Source organism: Cervus elaphus, chromosome 25, assembly GCF_910594005.1.
Source record: "Cervus elaphus chromosome 25, mCerEla1.1, whole genome shotgun sequence".
In the NCBI taxonomy this organism is placed as follows: Eukaryota; Metazoa; Chordata; class Mammalia; order Artiodactyla; family Cervidae; genus Cervus; species Cervus elaphus.
This window is the reverse complement of record NC_057839.1, coordinates 58884377-58899306: the sequence shown is the minus strand read 5'-3', so window position 1 is coordinate 58899306 and position 14930 is coordinate 58884377. Positions and strand designations below refer to the sequence as shown.

At 48.9% G+C, this 14930-nt stretch overlaps 1 protein-coding gene across 1 annotated transcript in view; it reads left to right on the top strand.

Moving 5' to 3' along the window:
- Window positions 1-324: 324 nt before the first annotated feature.
- Window positions 325-14930, top strand: part of OTULIN (OTU deubiquitinase with linear linkage specificity) — a 36319-nt gene continuing 21713 nt past the window's right edge. The window contains exons 1-2 of the mRNA XM_043887772.1: window positions 325-650; window positions 9374-9450. Of these exons, the coding sequence (XP_043743707.1) occupies window positions 499-650; window positions 9374-9450 (229 nt within the window). The 5' untranslated portion in view covers window positions 325-498. The remainder of the gene's footprint in view (window positions 651-9373; window positions 9451-14930) is intronic.

Here is a 14930-nt window from a genome sequence, read left to right as displayed (position 1 = left end):
CCAGGGCGACATCGGCGCCCAAACAGGATAGGGCCCTGTCACGCTTTCTCCCCAGGGAGGACGCGCCCCACCTCTGGGCCAGGGTTTTCTAGCCCTCCCGCCCGGAGACGCGACGACGAAGCGCAGAGACTTGAAAAGCACCCGCGGGGCTGCTCCGGGGCGGGGCGCCAGCGCGCGGGGGCGGAGCACGCGCAGTAGCGTCTCGCGTGGGCGTGCCTCTCGTCTCCTGCCGCTCCACCCCCGCGCGGGCGCATGCGCAGGCTCGGCGTCGCGGGACTCCCGGCAGGCGCGGGCCGCGCCCCCCCGCCCTCGCCGCGGGTCAGAGGTCAGGGGGCGGGCGGCGGTGACGCGCGCGGAAGCGTCCTGGGCACTGTCGCTAGCCGGCGGGCAAGCGGCGCGTCTGTGGAGGCGGCCGCGGCCCGGGCTCCCCGACGGGAGGGGCTCCGGATCGCTGGGAGGCGGCCGAAGCCCTGCGGCGCCGCCGGCTACGGCGGCCCCATGAGTCGGGGGACGATGCCTCAGCCCGGAGCGTGGCCGGGCGCTAGCTGTGCCGAGAAGCCGGCATGGGAGGCGGGGGCCGCGGCGCCGGAGGGCGGGAAGTCTGCGGCCGGTGGGCCACCGCGCGTCGCGGTGCGGTGCCCGTCCGAGCAGTGAGTGCGGGGCGCGGAGCGCGGGGCCAGGGGCGGGGAGAGGGCACCGGGCTCGGCCCCATGAGGGGACGCTGCGGGGAGTATTGGGGGGATGGGGTGGGCGGGCGAGTAGCCGGCGGAGGGCCCTTCGCATCTATTACAGTGTCCCAATTACAAAAGTTTTTCCGGAAGGCGCATCTTAAAAGTTCTGTTTATCCAGTGTCCCCACCCCTCCCCCCCCTTCTTTTTTTGATATCTCCATAGCTCTACAGCTAAGAAAACTCCAGAAATCTGGGAAACAAACTCTGGCAGCATATACTCTTATATACCTCACTCCCATCAGATCTTTCCGCCGACCGGAAGGCAAATAAGGTTGTCCCTTGTCCCCCACCACAGGAACACCGCACCACGCGACGTGTTTGTTCTTGGAAGGCAAGTCTCTGCTTGACGAGCGTCCCACCTGTTAGACAGACTTTGGACGGAGTTTGACCCAGTTGTTTTGGCCGCCAGCTGCTTATCTAGTTGTCCCCAGTCTCCACTTTATTTTTAAATACGGAAGGTTAAAGTGTCTGTCGCTCAGTCGTGTCCGACTCTGCGACCCCATGGACTGTAGCCCTCCTGGCTTCTCTGTCCATGGGGATTCTCCAGGCAAGAATACTGGAGTAGGTTGCCAGTCCTTTCTCCAGGAAATCTTCCTAACCCAGGGATTGAACTCAGATCTCCTGCACTGCAGGCAGATTACCGTCTGAGCCATCAGGGAAGCCTGATGAATTCTTTATTGAACTGTAGGGAAGGTGGTGTAAATCGCGAGAGTCTTGGGGCAGGAGTGGAAGCAGAATATAAACTTGAAGGCTGAAACTTTTCTGCACTTGAAAATGCTAGTCACATACAGATACCTTTGGAATTCCACAGTTCCACTCAGAAAACCAGTTTGACAGATTAGTGGGAAAGTGCCCTGCGCTTTCCAGTCTCTCCCCACCCCCATTTCCTAAAAAAAGGGGTTATGGGTGGGGAACTGTTATTACAAATAATGTATTATAATCATCTGGCTTGCATAGTCCTTTATTGTGGACTGTGACAGTCTCATTGAGCACCAAACCCCTTGGGAGAGTGTTAGCTGCACTTAATGGCCACTGGGAAAGATTGAGAGCAGGAGGTTTCAAACTCCTGACTCCAGGAGCCAGCCAGGTCTCCTGAGTGAAGCTGGCCAAGTGTAGACCATGGGCTCCTGGAGAGCTGAGTCTGATGGAGGTAGAATCCACTAAGTTCCAACCTGTGTTTGTTAGTCACTCAGTCATCGCTTTGTGATGCCAAGGACTGCAGCCCACCAGGTTCCTCTGTCCATGGGATTCTCCAGGCAAGAATACTGGGGTGGGTTGCCATTTCCTTCTCCAGGGAATATTCCCAACCCAGGAATCGAATCTGGGTCTCCTCCATTGCAGTCAGATTCTTTACCATCTGAGCCATCAGGGAAGCCTAGCCAATAGTTGCTGAGAGATTCTGACTTTTGTTTGAAATGTTCTTTTTTAAAAAATTTTACTTTATTTTAAAGATTATTTATTTATTGGTTTTATTTTGGCTGGACCGAACAGCATGGCACGTGGGATCTTAGTTCCCTGACCAGGGATGGAACCTTTGTTCTCTGCAGTGGCCGCTTGGAATCTTAACCACTGGACTGCCAGGGAAGTCCCCTATTTTATTTTTTCAAAACTGCATCCACGTGCTTTATTTTTATTTTCTATTTTTATTTATTTACTGATTCACTTTTGGCCATGCCACAACGCTGGCCGGATCTTAGTTCCTTGACTGGGGATCGAATCCTGGGCCCTGGCAGTGAGAGCACCCAGTCATAACTGCTGGACTGCCAGGGAATTCCCTTGATTTTTAAATAGTAGCCTTTTATTTTATTTTTAAATTGAAACCAGTGTGCAGGCCCATGTGTGAGCAGCTGTGACCTGTGGTTGCAGTTTTGCTCTGTACATTTGAGCCCTACTTCAGACTCGGCACCTGATAAAGCGGGCATGGTCTTTTGCTTTTGCCCCTTCACAGCTCATGCTGGTTCCTACCTGCTGCTGCCAGGCTAACTGCTGCTCCCTCACTTAAGCCCAGGTGGTCTGAGCTGAGCCCGTAACCTACTGGCCCTGGCCCTCAAACGCTGCTTCTCGGCCTCAACCATTTTATGGTCCCTCCTGGGAGACGCAGCAACTTTGAACCAGGGTCCCCAAAATACACAGTTACTTGGCAAGTTTTTCTGCTGGATGTGGTTCCCAGAGTCTGAGCACCTGGGGAAGTGGGTCATGGTGCAAAAGGAGCATTCTTTCCTGATGCACAGGTTCTGCGGCACAGGTGTCTCTTCTGTCTGCTGTCAGCAGAGCTATAGGCGTGGAGCTGAAAGGCATCTGAAAACCCTAGTCCAGGTTTGTCACCTGATATGTTAGGAAGCTGAGCTGCAGATCTGATTGGTGCAGCTTGGCCAGGGAGGTGCAGGGAGTAGGTAGGTTCCAGGGCTATAGCCCCTGATGCCTGGGTGGGGACCTCCCCCCCGCCCCTACATCTTTCTGTCTTCCTCAGCAAAACTGGGCAGAGAGGCATGACTTATAATGACTGCAGACTTCACTTTTTTTTTCTTTTTTTTCTGGAATAGATGTTCCAGTTTGCCTTTTAAGTAGTAGCTTAGTTTCTTTTTCTTACTATTTTTGTTGTCTTTGATGACTTCATTCTCTCTTAATTGGTAAGAGAACAAAGGGAAGCAAGGGAAAGGAGGTGAAAAGAATTTCAAATGGCAGCTTCTGAACATCCCATCTCACGTTTTGGGCTTTCCTATTTGTTATACGGGCAGTGGGGCTGCTTATCCTGTGTTGTGATCCTCTCTTAAGGGCCAGAGAAACTGCGGCATCACGTTGTCCATTGTAAAGTTTGCAGTGTAACGCATGCCATTCTTCCATGATACATGCAGCCTAATAGTTGCGTGCAGATGTAGATACATAGTGGGATGCCTGAACTAAGTCCTAAAATGGTTTTTTAACCTTGTGTTTTTCTGTCACTGGAGCCAAGTCCCTTCTTCCCACCCTGAGAGTTCAGTTTGATCTGCACCGGAATTGAGTAAAGCACTTGCACCTGCCAATATGAAACACCGTAAGATGCAGATGTTTGGGGACATCCTGCAGAGTCGTTTTAATTCATTCAGGGGATAGAAATTACGAATACAAATCACAACCCAACGTTTGCAGCCTTTATGCGTTCAGAATATGACTTTGAGGGGGTTAGTGATGTGCCGGCAGAGGGATGGCTCATTTCCTAGGCTGTCCATAGGACAGATTCCTTGTGACTGGGCTCACTGTGGTTTCCCCCCGAGAAGTCGTGGGGAAGGCAGACACAGAGATCTTGTGGATAAGCTGCATTCTGAATCGCCTGCCTTCCTTTCTTTCCTTCATTTGAGAACTGTGGTTGGCTGGCATCCCTTGGACAAGCCCCAAGGATGGCTCACACGACGACGTAGGGTCCCTTTTGAGGAAGTGTTAGGTCAGACCCGATTCACTTGACTTCTTTGGAAACTTCCTCACTCCTCCTGTCAGCAGGTCTCCTATCCTTCATCTCCTGCTCACCTGACCCATAAAATTGAAACTTAGGGTGGGTCCACTTCTTCCTTTCAACTAAGCTAATACTCCGGCCCCTGAGGACCAGGGTGGCCCTGGACATGGTTTGTGGCCAGGTTAGATGTGCTTTGGGAATTGAGAAGTGAACCTACTCCATGGTCCTTCTCTGTCTGCCTGAGGAGGGGACAGGGTTTAAATCTGGGGTCCACAGGCTCGCGGTGTGTATAGGGCAGCATGATGTGTCTGTGTACCCTTCTGAAATCGAAAGCAAAATTGTATGCATATTTATGTCTTTCTGGACTGAGGTTCAAAGGAAAGCTGTGGATTCTCAGAAGGGCTGTAACTAGCAACTCGTGAAGCCCTTGCTCTTGGGTGTTGCTAAGTGTACTGTCGAGCAAATGTGTTTTTCCACCCACCTTGCACCTTAGCAGCTCCGGGGGCGCTGTCTCTGATGAGGTAACAGCTACTCCCTCCTGGTCCTTCCCCCACCTGGGGGTAGAACCTGCTTCAGAGCTGGGGTGCCCCTGAGAAACCTTAGGTTGCAGGGGTCCAGGTTGTCCCCAGACCCCTCTGGGAGTCACCGAGCCAGTCATGGAAAGTCCACTTGCAGAAAGGAGGTGGAATTTTGGCCTGGGCGCCGGTACTTTCCTGCATTTGATGTGTGGCTCACTCATCTTAGACAACCGCTGAGAGGTGGAGAAAAGCTGGGGAGAGTGATCTTTGCTTTTTCCTGTGCCTGTGTGGGACGGTGCCCCGTGTCACGGCGGTTGACACTGTCTCACCAACACTGCCTGGGCTGTCAGTCTTCTAGGACAGGCCAAATTAAGCATGATCTGCAAGTCCAGAGAGCTGAACAGAGTCACACTCAGGTTCGTTTTTTTAGATAGCTAAGGGGAACTTTGTGCAAATGTCCACAACAGTGAGTGAGTGAGCTGCTGTCTTGTTAGCTTTGCATGTATGTTAAAGAGTTGATGTTTTTCATTTTATGTGTTTACTTGTATCAGAAATCGAAAAATTGGTTTCACAGAAATGTCTTATGCTTTGCTGAGCTCTGTGTTTTTAGTTTATATTATAACTTTTGTTTTGGGGAGTAGTATAATTTTGTCTAAATGTAGTCAGCATTTCAAAATTAAGTTTCAAACATTTATTGTTATCCAGGTCTTTGAACAGAGCAAGAGGAAGGTTATAATTTAACAGACAGTGTCATGTAACCTGCTCAACGGTGTATATTGCCTTAACATTAAGTGTTGGTCCTTTATTGGACCGGAACCTGGTGGTCCGGAGTCAACGGTGAGAGAGTGAAAGAAGGAAAGAGGCCAATATTCCCTGGGTTACGCAGCCAGCTTTCGCGCTCCAGGGAATCAGCCAGAAATAGAGAGAGAGAGAAAGACAGACAGACAGACACGGGGACCCAAGCTCTGATGGAGCAAAGGTGTTTTAATCAACATGGTGTGGGCATATATACTGTCTTACAAGGTAGTTATTCTCAGCAAAGATAAAGATTAAAATTCCAGACTTACAAAACATAAGGCGATCCTTATCAAAGAGAGAGAGTTGTAAACAATCACTTTTACCATATGGTTCGTAAAAAGGAAGAGGGTACTTGTCACTGTATAGAAAAACTAATGAAGGAAATCCTGTGCAAGCATCCCATCTCTTTGATCTCTGTCCTGGGAGTAGCTTGCCTGCTCCTTTCGCCCCTGACAGAGACTGATAAGGAACAGAGGGCTCAAGAGAGATGGGAAACAGCACACAGGAATCTTACTGTTAAATGCTTCCTGACAATTAAGAGTAAAGTATTTCACCTCTAAGAGAAAATGGGAGCTTGAAAATAAACATTTTAAAATAACATTATGGTGCTAAACTAATAATTTTCTAAGCAGGAATTATTAGCATTTTGGTTTTAAAATTTTAACTGAGTACAGCTCACATGCCATGGTCCTCAAGAAATCAGGTCACATTTAAGACTTTTACTTTTCTTCACTACTTCTCTAGCGATCTGTATGTTTTCTGGAAGGACATTTTTTGCTCTAGTGATCATTTTGAGTCTATGGATTTCAGTGGACTCTTTGTGCCAAATGGTGAACACCTCTCATCCCAGCCCCAGCTTGACACACACCCAAGATTGCCACATTTCTGAAACTGGTCAGCATGGAGGATCTGATCTTATCAAATAGCCCATTTCCTTTCATTGTTTCCTTGTCTTCCTTTCCCCCCCAAAATTTAAACCTCCAGCTATTTCAGATTCCCGATTTTAAATATAATTTCTTTTTGCTGTTAAAAATATCAGTTCCTTTTTGATATTTTTAAAAATGTTAAAGGTTTATTGAGTGAAGTATTTTCTTAAATAAAATTATTCTAATTTTTCTTGCTTTCACACTAGTATCTCTCTCTCTAGTTGGCGGTCCTTGTGTTGGATGAATATTTCATTTTGGCTGTTAAATGTCTCATTTTCTGACTGTATTGATTGAGCTTTATTGTTTGAACTTACAACTTCTCCCCAAGGAAATACAGTGGCCTTTAAAAGCCGTATTACAGTTTTCCTGGTGGCCTTGGCAAGTTAGCAGATGTCCTTGGTGGCCGTGGAAGCTCACAATCATCTGTGGACAGAATCTGAATGAAATAGTGTGGCTAAAGTGATTTGAATACACTCTGGGTCTCCCATTCATCAATTTCTGCTATGCTTCTTCTGTATGTCTTGAATCACCGCATTTCTATTTCCAGTAACCTCCCTTTCTGTTCTGTCTTCCCATTGCACTTAGTTCTCCTATTGGCTTCTCTTCGTTCCTCTGCTGTTGGTCCTTGAGGGAGTTTGTATTTGCGGCTGCTCAGAGAGATGCTAGTTTAGAGAACCTCCTCTGGGCCCCTTTGGTTATTCTGTAGATAAGAGAGGTAGGAGACAAGAGTAGAAGCGGAGACGCCTGCCCGCAGCCACAGAATTCATGTGAAGTGAGAGTAGCTTCATAGTCCGTTAGAGCCAAGAACTGGAAGAGGAACTGCATAGATCATTTAGATCTTGTCCGGTCGTCTTGTTTTGAAGATGAGAAAACTGAGGCCAAGATTAGGGAAGTGGCTTCCACAAAGACATGCCTCTGGTAATGGTATTATGAAAACGATTCACTTAAATGCCTGTTTTATACGATCAGAATTTCTCTCCTCTTTGATAAAGCTAGGAAGGAGGCTGAAAGATAACATTAAACTATTGAAAGAAGATCTAACACATTTAGTCACTTTTTATTTTAAGTGCTTGATGTATAGTCCCTGCGAATCTGGTTTCTGTTTGCTTTGCACCCTGGCACGGGCTGCATGGGTGACATCACACCTTTTACTTGAAATCTCACTGGGGTTAGAGCACATGGAAAGTACCTTTTCCCTAATATGTCCCCCTCAATCCCACCACAACAAAAAAAGACAGGCGCACACACACCATCACTTTCGTGAAGAGAGAAGAAAAGGAAAACAGGGATAAGAAATGATCATTGGGTGAATCGTGCATCCCTACTCTGCCCAGATGGATAGATACGAGAATTAACGAGGCTAGCTAACTTTTTTGACTGTCGAGGGCCTGTGTGTCTTATTTTCAGAGCAGTCTCTTGTGAGTACTCCCACGGTTATTTTTACAGGTGGATAAATTTAGGTGCTGAGAAATGTGGTCCCTTGAGTTCCACGGGTGATGCACGTGGTTGACGAGGGCTGGAGTGAGAAGTGGTCACACCCTGGTAATCTAACTGCAGCCTGTGGCATGCTCCAGCGAGGCCACCCACACCGCCTGTGCCCTCTTGGGTGGACAGCGTGCCGTTCATGTGGGGGCGTCAGCAGAGCCAGTCACAGGTGTAAAAGCACAGGCTGGGCTGGTCAAGTGTTTGGACTGAAGCGTCTGTGTGTGTGTGTGTGTAGGGCTTGCGTGTTGGGGTGCGTCCAGATTTAGACTTCCCCGCTTATCTGGGAGCCATTGAAGGGTTTCAGGGGTGGAGGGTGTGTTGGTCCCCACCTCAGTCTGTTTCTCTCAGCGGCACCCCCTTCCTCTTTCCTCCGGCTTCTGAGCCGTGGACGAGGTGCTGGGGAGCTCCCAGAGTCGGGCACGCGGGAGCCATCCCCTTAGTTTCTGAGTAACTCCTCTTGCCTGTGTGCCCCGGTGCCTGGAGCTTCCGGTCCTGCGTGAGGAGCGGGGGTGTGCTCTTGTGGGAGTACTGGGGACGGGGGCTCTGCTGCTGGTGGCCCTGGAGGTCACCCATGCCCCCCCAGGGCACTTGGTGTACCTCCAGCTCCTGACCTTTCTGGGCCCTGCAGGGCGTGCTGGTCTGCCCTTCCAGCAGACACCAGCCCAGGGGCCTCGAGGCTTCTCCCGTCCTCCGTGCCTTACTGCCCCTTCTTCCACTTCTGGATGGTTTGCGCTTTCACCTGTCTTGTGTTCCAGCAAAGACAGAGTGGCATCTCTGTTGCCCACCATTGTGGTACATCTTGAGGGGAACAGGAGTCATCTTAGATCCCGGAAGTCCCGTTTGCCCTCCTTGTCTGGCAGCCAATGGGGTTTTCTCCTTTCCAGGACTTAGTAGGTTCTTGTTGGCTCACTGAAGGAGCCCGGAGACTCTTTGAGGAGCTGCTGTGTAAGTCCCAGCGAAAGTGTGGGGGATGGTGGGCATGTGCCCAGCAGAAGGTCGGGGGGCTGCTTTCCTGTGGGCATCAGGGAACAGGAGCGCCTCGGGGAGCTGGTGTGGTTCTGGGGATCTTGTGAATCTCCTGTTCTTCTTTTTCGAGGAGCTCTTGGAAAATTTGCCTGTCCTCCTAAATGCTTTTATTAGCACCATCTCCATGCTTGAAACCTGAAGAGTCATGAACAGCTTCGCTGATGAGCATAGATGAGCATGCTAAGATGCTTACGTATGTGGTTGAGGCATTAAAGACATCGCAGTTGAAATGGCCCCAGAGCTGCGTAGCCAGTGGTGTAAAATGTCTTACTTCAAAAACTCTGAGTTAGTAATGCTAGAAACACAAGGAAGAAGACCCATATTTTATCAGACTGTCATCATGTAATGTAAAAACGTAAACTTTGCGTGCCTTATAAATTTGTAAAGCAGCTGCATGTTGTGATAAGAAGGACATGTGAGTCCACAAATTTTTGAAATGTCTGATTTGGTGTGATTTCAGCGAGGAGGACATGTATCGTGCGGCGGATGAAATAGAAAAGGAGAAAGAATTACTTATACATGAAAGAGGGTCATCAGGTATGTTTGGAATTGTTTTCTTTATAAAAAGTTCTTGCTGCTTATAGTAGAAAATGCAGTTAAATCAGTATATCCATTTTCATAAAGTATTTGAGGTACACTTTCCTAGGAAGATGGACTTCCTGGGAAGCATTCTTAGGCATTTGGTCTTACCTCCATTGGGTTATTCATTTTGCTGGGTAAAAATATTTTGGGTATACTTGGGGACTACTGTTTCCTGAGGCTTTAAAGTTTCAGTACAAGTACTTTGCTTGCGTTCCTTACATTCACAGCGTTTTTGCACCCGTGAGAATTGGTCTAACCTCTTGACACCACTCTCTTAAGTTCTTGACTTCCTTATTTTCATAGAGGGAGAGTTGGGGTTTGAAGCGCCAAGTTTCAAGTGGAAGGATTTACTGAGAAGCTGACCCTCTGGGTCTTTGTGTGCAGAAGGCCATGTGAATCTGATTTGACTTATAAGAAAGAACGGTGGTGGACTTGATAGCTCTTAATTCTCCCGTCATGTCGTGACTTCTGTCCATACTTGTGTTCAACAGTGTGTGTGCTCTGTTCATCCCTCAGCATCCATCAGCCCCTGGCTGCTAGGGCCAGCCCGTGCTTCGACCACGGCCATCGGGGCTGGGTGTGGGGAAGCACCTCCTTCCTCCCCAACTTGCCCCGGGCAGGAGGCCAGGGAGGGGGGGCTCCATTAGGGGATACCCCACAGACCATTCAGACTGAGGGCAGGAGGAGAAGGGGCCAACAGAGAATGAGATGGTTGAATGGCATCATGGTTGAACTCCATCACAATGGAATCAATAACATGAGTTTGAGCAAACTCCGGGAGATGGTGAAGGACAGAAGGCCTAGCGTGCTGCAGTCCATGAGGTCACAAAGAGTCGGACACGACTGAGCCACCGAATGATTCACAAGTGGCATTTTCCTGCGCACCACTTGTGTAATGTTCTGGTTTAAGAACCGGCTCTCATTTATGGTGTGGGTGACAAAGTGTTAAGATGTGTCATTAGGAGCAGAAGACTCTGAAGATAGTTCTCGAGTCTTCCTCACAGGGAGTTGGCAGAACTCCTCCCTGTGGTAACCGGGGAAGATGATGTGCTCTGTTGTGGTCCAGCCCTGCGGGTTCCTAGCCCCCGCAGCCTTCAGAGGCCTCTCAGGGCCCCAACGGCAGTTGCACACTCTTCACCTCAGCAGCAGGACTCAGCAGTCCTGTCCTGAGGAGAAAGTGCTTCCTCAGCCCTTGTCTGTTCCTGCCCGGTCTTCAGGAGCCTCTGGCCTCCTCGCTTGCTCTGCAGGCTCTCTGTTGGGGTTCCCTTCTGTCCCCAGGGGAGCCCCACACAGGTGCCCTTGCTTTTCAGGGGGTCTTGTCGCTTCCAGCTCTGGTCTGAGTCAACACAGGTCCCTTCACACCCTGCATCTCAGTCCTTCTGGCTTTGTTGCCCTTCTTGACGTAACATCCTGTGGATGGGCCTCTGGTGAGCAGTTCCGTTTGTGCGAAAATGTCTTGATTTCACTTTGTTTCTTGAATAACCCCAGGTGAATAATACATTTTCTCTGATTTTCCTTGAAGATTTCATTCCTCTCTCTCGTCATTTCTTTTGTAGTTGGAAACATTGCAGTCAGTCCTACTCTTGGCAGTCTGTCTTTCCCTGTCTTCTCTCTGTCTTTGGTGTCCTACAGTTTCTCCTCAGGGTCTCTTAAGTATGGATTTTTTTTTTAAACGTTTTGTTAGGGATTGTTTTTACCTTTTAAATCTGAAGGTGCCTAGTTTTCGTCAGTTCAGGAGAATTCTCAGCCATTATCTCTCTAAATACTGCCTTTTTCCTATTCTGTTTATTGCTTCCAGAGCTCCAAATCAGGTGTTTGCTAGCTCCCATTCAGTTATCCAGGGCCCTCAGTTACACACCCTTTCAAGTATTTTCTGACTTTTAGCCTCTGTTTCATTCTGGCTAGTTCCGTTAGAAAGGTTTCCTCTTTCTCTTTTGGAAAAGATCTATTTTCTTTTCAGATTTGCTTGGTCTTTTTTTGATAGTGTGTTGCTCTTTGCTCAAGTTTTTATTCCTTCTTTTATTCCTTTAAACAGTTTAAACATGCTCTTCTGGACCTGATAATTCCATTAGCTGAAAATCCTGACAGGTCTACTTACGCCAGCTGCTGTTTTTGCTCGCTTCTTGTTTCTTCAGAGTTTGGTTCTAAGCTCGGCTCTTGTGTGTCCGTGGAGAGATTGTTTAGCCTGTCTTGAGTATAGGGAAATTCGGCCTTGTTTCTGCCATGCACCCGGGAGTCACCTGCCTTGGGCCACCTCAGGTGAATTTCTGGTTTTGAGTTCCCAGGGTCCTGCAGCTAGTGTGATGTCACAGTCTGTCCCTGTGTGAGAGCCGGCCTGTGGTTATGAGATCTTAGGTCCTCTCTCCCCAAGTCAGAGCCCAGGTCAAGGCAGAAAGTTTTCTCATGTTCTCTGTTAGTCACCTAGTCTGTGCGTGCAAAGTCACCTGAGTCATGTCCTGTTCTTTCGACCTCGTGGACTGTAGCCCACCAAACTCCTCTGTCCACGGGATTCTCTAGGCAAGGAACGAACGGGTTGCCATTTCCTTCTGCAGGGGATCTTCCCGACCCAGGGATCGAACCTACGTCTCTTTAACATCTCCTGCATTGGCAGTCGGGTTCTTTACCACTCACGCCACTTGGGAAGCTGACCCCACCTAGTCCAGGGGTCAGCAAACACTAGCTCCCTGGCCAAAGTTGACATGCCACCTGGTTTTATAAATAAAGTTTTATTGGAACTCCTTAGTTCACACATCGTGCATGGTGATTTTCATGCATAGTAAGTTGAGTAGTTGTGCAGAAACCTGATAGCCTTAAAAAGCCACGTTATTTACACTCTGGCCCATTAGAGAAAAAGTTTTCAATTCTTGCCCTAGCCTCTTGATTGAGAGTCCCAGCATTCTGGAGGGGTTCAGCTTTAACTTCCCATCCTCCAAGGGTCTGAATCCTTGTCTTGGTCACCATATGGTGGTTAAGGAACAAAACCTCTTGGTTATTTCAGCTTCTGGTGACCACTCTTGATTTTCAGCTTCCCCTTTGTGTTTTTTGAATGTGTTTTTGGTGGAGTTTGTTTGGCCATTAGAAATGTGCATTCCTGGGGCAGTAAGCAGCCTGTGTGGGATGCGGATAAACAGCAGGAGCTGACATAGACTGTGAGCTGCTTGAGGTCGGGCTCAGGCCATCCTGCGTCTCTAGCTCCCCGCCTGCAGTGGCTGTCGGAGTCCTCCTCCCAGCGCCCAGCAGGATGGGACTGGGGGTGAACTTCTGATGCTAGCAGCTGTGCAAGTACCCGTTTTCCCACCCTCCCTGCCTCACGCAGACTGCGTGATTCATCAGAGGACTGCGGCCTGTGGCCTGGCCTCTGAGCCCAGTCAGCCTCCTGCCTCCTCCCCTCAGTTCTGAGATGGGGCCCATGCCGCCCTGCAGAGGGCCCGGGTCTCCTGCCCACAGGAAAGAGGGCCGCGGGTGAGGAGAGCGCCAGGTCTGGACTTGCTGCTTCGGGAGGGGCCCTTCCCGATCTGGAAGCTGCTCTGCTCGTGGCAGAATGTGTCCCAGTGAGTGTCCTCGACTCTGGTCATGTGTAGCTCCTTGGGCTTTCTGAGGAGGTGAGCTGAAAGGCGATTAAAGGGAACTCTTCCTTCCACTAAATAGACACTCACAAGGTGTTTTTGACTTTAAACAGTGACTGCTCTTTATCTGAGGGTTGGCTGCGCAGCTGTGGTATTTGTGGGCTCTGTGGATTAGGCTCCAGGACTGGTTCACCTTTAAGCCAGTCCTGACTTAAGCACAGATAAAAGTATCTGTTACCTGTGTGTGTGTTATTTTACCTTTTGTATAGAAGGTTTATTGTCCTTATGAAAGGATTTATCAATGAAATTTTAAAAATAGGCAGTTCTGACATTTTATGTCTTAAAAAGTTGTTTTACTTGTTAAAGTGCAGGAAGGGCTTCGGGGCTCCTCTTGTGCTCCTCCCCCCGTCATCCCACGTCCGTCACATCTTGCATGGTCAGGGCCTGCAGTCCTTTCTTCTTCAGTAGTCTCTAGACCCGTTCAGGACCGACTCTGGGCCTTTATCATCTTCATATCCCCCCGCTCCTAGCTCAGTGCTTGGCACATATTAGACACACAGTGTTTGTTGGATTGAGTTGACTATACCATTTTTATTTTATGTACAACTTCCTCTTGAGTAAATATGCCATGAGGTACTTCTGTGTTTATATCCTGATTTCTTTGCTAACATTTACTTCTTCAATATTTTAAGGAGGAAGTCAAGATATGCCTGGGAATTTAGCTCTCTTTCTTCCTAAAACATACAAAGACCTACACATGTGCGTGCATATGCCTAGGCCACAGAATCCAACCCCAGGCCTCATGTGTTCAACAAGGGAAGTCTGAAGACCGTTTTATTTTTACTGTAACATCTGTCTGATCATCAGTTATAGCTTTCATTTGGGGAGTATGTGTTACTAGAGTCAAACAAGGCCTGTGTTTCAGCTCACATTGAGAGCTGCGTTAGTTTCTGGCTGATTATCAACAGTTTATAGCCCTTTGGGATCAAAGCAGGATGTAATGAAATAAAGATTATTAAATATACATCTGTAATAGAGGTGTTATCTCTTTGTATAATGGACGTGAAAAAATTACAAATTATTAGCTATATGGTCTCATAGCTTAGACTACTGCATGTTTGAATGAACATTATTCAAGGATACCTAGGTCAGTGTGGTTGCGGGTGCTGAGGGCACAGCTGAGAAACAGACCAGGCCCCTGCCCTCAGGGAGCTCATGTTTTGCTGTGTGTGTATGTGTAGGGATGGGAGAGGCAGCATACAGAAAAAGAAATGGGTTAGGTGTTGATCAGTGCCAAGAAGAAAAGCAGAACCATGTAAGGGGAACAGAGTGAAAGTGTGTGTGTGTGTGTGTGTGTGTGTGTGTGTGTGTGTAGGGATGAGAGAGGCAGGGTACAGAGAAAGAAATATGTCAGGTGTAGATCACTGCGGAGAAGAAAAGCAGAACCATGTAAGGGGTACAGAATGAAAGTGTGTGAGTGTGTGTGTCTGAGATGTTCTGACATTGGATGTGAGTGTCAGAGGTAGCAAAGACCTACAGAGACTGAGGAGCAGGCACCTCGCAGGTAGGGCAGGAGCTGTCGGTGTGTGTAGTGGGGGAAGCTGAGACCCGAGAGGCAGTGGGGGGCCAGGGCAGGGGGCCCTCTTGTAGGGAGGAAGGGAGTGGACTCCCAGGTGTGATGGGGGGCCCTGGAGCCCAGCTGTGATAGGTAGCATCTCACTTAGGTTTTTGAATGCACCACTCTGGCTGCCATGTGGGGGATGGCTGGTAGGGTCTGGTGACAGGGAGGCTCAGTGGGAGACCTCTGTGGTCATCTGGGAGCGAGGTGGTGGCGGTCTGTAGTGGGTGGTCAGCAGTCTTGGGATTCTG